The sequence below is a fragment of the Pan troglodytes genome, chromosome 2, assembly GCF_028858775.2.
Source record: "Pan troglodytes isolate AG18354 chromosome 2, NHGRI_mPanTro3-v2.0_pri, whole genome shotgun sequence".
Lineage (NCBI taxonomy): Eukaryota > Metazoa > Chordata > Mammalia > Primates > Hominidae > Pan > Pan troglodytes.
Window position 1 is genome coordinate 101,518,625 of NC_086015.1, and position 6,809 is coordinate 101,525,433.

General features: G+C 35.7%; 1 protein-coding gene across 1 annotated transcript; it reads left to right on the forward strand.

Moving 5' to 3' along the window:
* The first annotated feature begins 1,620 nt into the window (after window positions 1-1,620).
* LOC100609461 (olfactory receptor 5H14-like) lies at window positions 1,621-2,604 on the forward strand. The gene is given in 1 exon segment (XM_054682610.1): window positions 1,621-2,604. A coding segment is annotated over 1 exon segment (933 nt). The 5' UTR covers window positions 1,621-1,671.
* The last annotated feature ends 4,205 nt before the right edge of the window (window positions 2,605-6,809 follow it).

Genomic DNA, 6,809 nt, shown 5'->3' on the forward strand with positions numbered 1-6,809 from the left:
TCATTTGAGAAGCACAGAATTAGGGCACCTCCCACTGCAGTCCCTGGCTTTGTTTTATATTGACTCCTTCCTTGTCCTCTTCTTAGTAAAATTTGCCATCAGATTTTAGCTTCAAATGGAGGAACTTGGTATATGTCTAAAATTTAAGCTGAAATTTGAATGGGAAAGACAACTCTATTTGGTTTTGGTTCCTGAATTGAATCTAAAATTTTGGTCTTATTAAAATTATGGTTTGATTATGTTAGACAAGACCATATTAATCAACGTCCTAAGAGTAAATTTCACATATATACTAAAGTTTAAACAAATATGCCAGAAGTGTCACCTGTGGTGGTAAATAGTGGCATAAAGTCTTATTTCAGTTGTTAAAACTAGAAGTGTCTACAATGAAATGATGTTTATAATTCCAGAAGTCTGTAATGACCTTTGGGACAACCTGGATTCTCATATGTGTCTAAATTCACAATGCCCACTTGAATGGCTTCAATTTGTTCTACAGGGAGTCCGCTGGCAATCTTATGAGAACTTCACTTTTTCACTCCTTCATCTTCTGGCAAAAGTACCCAGTTGCAGAACTGGATCACTTATGTGCTGAAGCCAAATTTTTATAACCAATAGTTTTCTAAGATTCAGAAATGAAGCCTCCAAAAAGAATGAATATGCAGTGAATTGCTGCCTGTGCTATTAACATCGCGGTGCTACTGTGGTTTTTTTCTGTTCTAGAAAGTGTAACACGTTTAAAGGATATCCACAATTTCTTTCAAAAATATGGGTAAGGAAGAAATAATTTTTATAATTTTCATTATGCTTTATAGAAATGTTGAGATGCTATTTAATTCGTTAAAATTTTAGATCAGGTACACAAGCTGTCAAAATAGCCAGGGGGAAGTTGTATAACTGTTACTGCACTGTCGTTAGATTTCAGTTTTATGACTATACGATCGATAGGGTAAATAGTTCTAAGATTGAATTGTTCCTTTAATGATATTGTACTATCTTCTTAATCTTGTTATAATAACTTTGTATGACCTAGGTCATTAAACAATTATAACTTGATTTAAAGGTTCAGATCATAATGATTCTTAGAATTATTTCTTGGAATTATTCTAAGTACCCATTCCTTTTAATTAACCACATTCTCTGATTAAAACTTTTAAGATTAGTCACCTACAGATAAACTCCTGTATCCTTACACCCATCCCACAGCATACTTTCTACACTATCAAAAAATTTAAAAAATATATTATGATGCTTTTTCCCATCTTAAAGTATTTGGTACATAGTTATATTATAAAAAATAAAGTGTAACATTCTTCACATGGCATTTATTTCATTGACTTTTATTCAGAACTTTCAAAAACCTTTTCTCCAGGACCTCCATTTATGTACCAGACACAGGTTTGTTCTATCACATTAGTGAGTGTGCACATAAATTTAGTGAATCCAGAGAATGCATATTACTACCCAATTTTCAAAAAAAATTTCATCTTTTCATTTCATTAACACCTTAAATATAGGATTTCTTATTTATAATAATGATCAAAAAATTAAGAGGGCTCTGATAATTGCACACTTATTGCAACAACTCTTCCTCAATTTCAACTCATAATGCCATTGCAAATGTTCCCTTTCATTTGTTGCATTTTATTTTAGAGGACATGCAGTGAGGACATGGAAGAGGAAAATGCAACATTGCTGACAGAGTTTGTTCTCACAGGATTTTTATATCAAACACAGTGGAAAATACCCCTGTTCCTGGCATTCTTGGTAATATATCTCATCACCATCATGGGGAATCTTGGTCTTATTGCTGTCATCTGGAAAGACCCTCACCTTCATATCCCAATGTACTTATTCCTGGGGAATTTAGCTTTTGTGGATGCTTTGTTATCATCCACAGTGACCCCAAAGATGCTGATGAACTTCTTAGCTAAGAGTAAGATGATATCTCTCTCTGAATGCAAGATACAATTTTTTTCTTTTGCAATTGGTGTAACCACAGAATGTTTTCTCTTGGCAACAATGGCATATGATTGCTATGTAGCCGTATGCAAACCTTTACTTTATCCAGCCATTATGACCAATGGACTATGCATCTGGCTATTAGTCTTGTCATTTCTAGGTGGCCTTCTTCATGCTTTAATTCATGAAGGTTTTTTTTACAGATTAACCTTCTGTAATTCCAACATAATACATCACTTTTACTGTGACATTATCCCATTGTTAAAAATTTCCTGTACTGATTCTTCTATTAATTTTCTAATGGTTTTTATTTTCTCAGGTTCAATTTAAGTTTTCACCATTGGGACTGTTCTTATATCTTATACCTTTGTCCTCTTTACAATCTTGAAAAAGAAATCTGTCAAAGGTATAAGAAAAGCCTTCTCCACCTGTGGAGCTCATCTCTTATCTGTATCTTTATACTATGGGCCCCTCGCCTTCATGTATGTGGGCCCTGCATCCCCACAGGCTGATGACCGAGACATGATGGAGTCTCTATTTTACACTGTCATAGTTCCTTTATTAAATCCCATGATCTACAGCCTGAGAAACAAACAAGTAATAGCTTCATTCACAAAAATGTTCAAAAGAAATAATATTTAGATCTCTTACTCATCTCTCTTTTCTATTTTCTAAAATAATCACAAAATTGTGCAAATTAGAGGTACCTATGTTTTTGCCAGCATTAAAAGATTTTGCAATTATAACTGTCCTAGCACTTTAATGACCTATGATGTTAGTACCTATTTAACGAATTAAAATACTCCTATGTTATTCAAAAGCATTTGAGAAATTTTAGTCGTGTTCATAATAGAATAATGATAGCAGAAAGCAAATAAAAATATTGTACAGTATGGTATGTTAATCAATGTGTCTTATAAATGCATCAAATGCAAAATAGTCTAGTTTATCTGATAAGCACTTAAGTATGATGTTTTTGATACTAACACAACTGTATGACCCGAGACATCTATCATATTTATCTTCATAGTGAAGGTTGATTTGTGTTTAGAGGAAGACAGGTAGATCCCAAGAATTCTGCTAGCTTTCAAGAGGTCTTTCATTCCACTTAATTGCAAAAGAGTGAATTTCACTTCTTGTAGGAAGTCAACTCACATATCAAACAGAGTAACAGAAATGGAAATGCAATGAGAACAAAATGAGAAGTGTTTAACAGTGAAGGCACTGCCAATATGCAAGAGGGCAAGAGGGTGCTGTTAACTCTGAGTGCTTGTATGAGTAAGAAGAGGCACGCAGCCTCTAACTTTCTAAGATAGCTTCTAAGGGACTTAGCAGCTGTGATAGCGTTTTCAGACAATCTGAAAAGCTTCCCTAAATCGGAAAATTAAATGAATATACAGAACTTAGTTTGAAGTAGTCATAGCAAAGGAAAGACAAATGGCATAGTAGGAAGAAAAGGGTCTTAATTTTCCTAGAAAAAATAAATGAAGCTACTAAGATTTTAAAAGTCAGTGATGTTACAAGTTTATTGGAATGTGTTCTTGACAACCAGGGACTTTAAATTTTTATCACCAAAGTTCAAAGAATTTTAAGATGACACGACATCATAGTGTCCACTGATTGGGAAGAAAAACGTGAAAAATGAGGAAGAGTTTGGATATTTTCTGCTTCAAAAAGTCTTTGTTACCTTTCTTTTCACTTCATACTCTTGAAGTATGTGAGTCATCCATCTACCATTCCACTCTGCCCTTTATCTTTTGACACTGAAATTCATTTCACTTTGTCACTGATACCAAGGCCCTTACCCTAAAAATTACTCACATGTTGTTTTGAAAACCTCTAGTTATTTCCTCCATCCTTCTAGCACTCATTTATTCCCCCATTTTGCCGTCAGATTATTTTTTCAATTCTTTCCATTTTTTTTTTGTTGGATCGTCATTGCTACCTGATTATATGTATATGTGTTTTAGGTGTCAATATATGTATACATAGGCTTATGCATACATGAGAGGAGAGAAAGGCTTTTGTTGACTTAATGTGGAAGTAAGGCAAAAAGAAACTCTTTTGGTTAAAGTGGAGCAGTAGCATTATTTGGATTATTCCAGTAGAAAGTTCCTACTTAGAGGCTAGTTGATGATTTCAGACTGGTTAAAGTAAACTTTTGTTAAGAACATACCATCAGAGTGAACAGGCAACTACAGAATGGGAGAAAGTCTTCGCAATCCATTCATCTGACAAGAGGCTAATATCCAGAATCTACAAGGAATTTAAACAAATTTACAAGACAACCCTATCAAAATGTGGGTGAAGTATATGAACAGACACTTCTCAAAAGAAGACATTTATGCGACCCACAAACATATGAAAAAAAGCTCATCATCATTGGGCATTATAGAAATGCAAATCAAAACCACAATGTGATACCATCTCACACCAGTTAGAATGGCGATCATTAAAAAGTCAGGAAACCACAGATGCTGGAGAGGATGTGGAGAAATGGGAACACTTTTATACTGTTGGTGAGAATGTAATTAGTTAACCATTGTGGAAGACAGTGTGGTGATTCCTCAAGGATCTGAAACCAGAAATACCATTTGACCCATCAATCCCATTACTGATTATATACCCAAAGACTTATTTATCATTCTGTTATAAAGACACATGAAGACGTATGTTTATTGCAGCAGTATTCACAATAGCAAGCACTTGGAACCAACCCAAAGGCCCATCAAGGATAGACTGGATAAAGAAAATGTGGCACATATACACCATGGAATACTATGCAGCCATAAAAAAGAATAAGTTCGTGTCCTTTGCAGGGACAAGGATGAAGCTGGAAACCATTATTCTCAGCAAACTAACACAGGAACAGAAAACCAAACACCGCGTGCTCTCACTCTGTCAGGGGGTGGAGGGAAGGGGAGGGAGAGCATTAGGACAAACACCTAATGCATGCAGTGCTTAAAACTTAGATGATGGGTTTATGGATGCAGCAAACCACAACGGTACATGTATACCTGTGTAACAACCTGCACGATTTGCACATGTATCCCAGAACTTAAAGTATAAAGAAAAAGAAAAAGTTAATTTTTGTTTTACCATTTACAATGAGTTGGGTTTCTGTGTGCTTATGTAGAAACCCACTTTGCTGGAGCCACCTCAGCCTAATGTTCAATTTTATTATAGAATAAATTATTATTCAAATATATTATTTACTATTTTCTCCCTTTTGTTTCACTTCTCAATTATAGGATATTGGTGGGATATTATGGGAATTATGGGATATGGGATATTGACCAACACTCAGACACATTAGCACTTTCTCACCACCAGAGCTTGTTGTCTTTGTCTCAGCATAAGTTACAATTTCTAGTCTCTTAAAGCAGTGTTTCTTTTATTGGACACTTTGTTTATGCCATTTTAATCTTATGGAGAAAATCTGGTAACTGTGATGGCTATGAATTTGCATTTCAGACTCTTGAGAAAATACAGCATACCAGGAAGGTTACAATGATGACCCTCACGAGGAAAATATCAAGGGACTCGGAATTACTCCACAGCCAAAGTGCCCATGAATGAAATAAAACAAATAAAAAGTTAATGGCTATAGGCCTGGTTTGGTGGCTCACGCCTTTAATCCCAGCACTTTGGGAGACCAAGGTGGGTGGATCACTTGAGGCCAGGAGTTCCAGAACAGCCTGGCCAACATGGTGAAACCTGTTTCTATTAAAATACAAAAAAATTAGCCAGGGGTGGTGGCAGGCACCTGTGATCCCAGCTACTTGTGAGGCTGAGGCAGATGAATCGCTTGAACCCAGGAGGCCGAGGTTGCAGTGATGGTGCTACTGCACTCCAGCCTGGGCAAGAGAGCGAGACTCTGTCTCAGGAAAAAAAAAAAAAAGGTTAATGGTTATAACAACCTGTGAACTTAGTGTCTGAGCCCAAAGGGCAGTTAGTTGAGAAGATTTTTAGATTTTAAGCTCAAAGCATCTTTTGATGATGGAATAAAATGGTAGTTGCAATCTGTTGATTTTTCTGTTTTGTAGTCTGAATGTCTCTGATTACGTTATTGGATATTTTGGTGAGCTTTTTAGCAGCCCACTCAGCTGCATGTATGAAGATTGTCCTCTGAAGTTTATATCAAGTTTTCCACACCAAGCTCATAGGTCTTCATGAAAAAGGCAATTTATAGGTAGATAATAAAACTCAAAGATAACAGACAGAAGTTGAATTTAATAGCGGATGCACTATAATTTTCTACTGAAATATAATTTGGGGTATTAATTTGGCAGATCATCAGCTTCCCAATGTAGCTTTTGTTTTGTAACTAGGTTAATGAGTTGAAGGTGGATCCCACTGATGAATAGGACAAGCATTTTCTATGCTGAACTCAACATGAATTGACCAGTATGTTTTACAAATCATACTTCTAATCTTGCCTTATAGTCAGAGATTTGTTCCTCCCGTTTTGTTTATAAGATTACGTATCAGACCAGTGAATTTTTAAAGAAATACTTGGGGAATGGATTCTAGAGGATTATTTGTTATTTTCCCACCTGTTTTATTCCTTTTCTGGAAGATTGAGGGGTTGGATCTTTGCTATCTATCTTAGGTGCCTCACGTTTGGCTTCAGCTATAGGATTAACCAGTTTAGACTATCATGTTACTAAATAGATAAAGATCAGGGAGTCCTGGTTTATATGATCCTGGAAGAATTCTAAATTCCACAGAAAACTTCTGGCACTTTTGCTTGGGACAGGGATATTTTTCTCTATTGCTCTGAGCTCCGATTTTGACCAAGGTGTAAAGGTGGTTAAAGAAGGCAGGCCTGATTGATCTGAGGAACT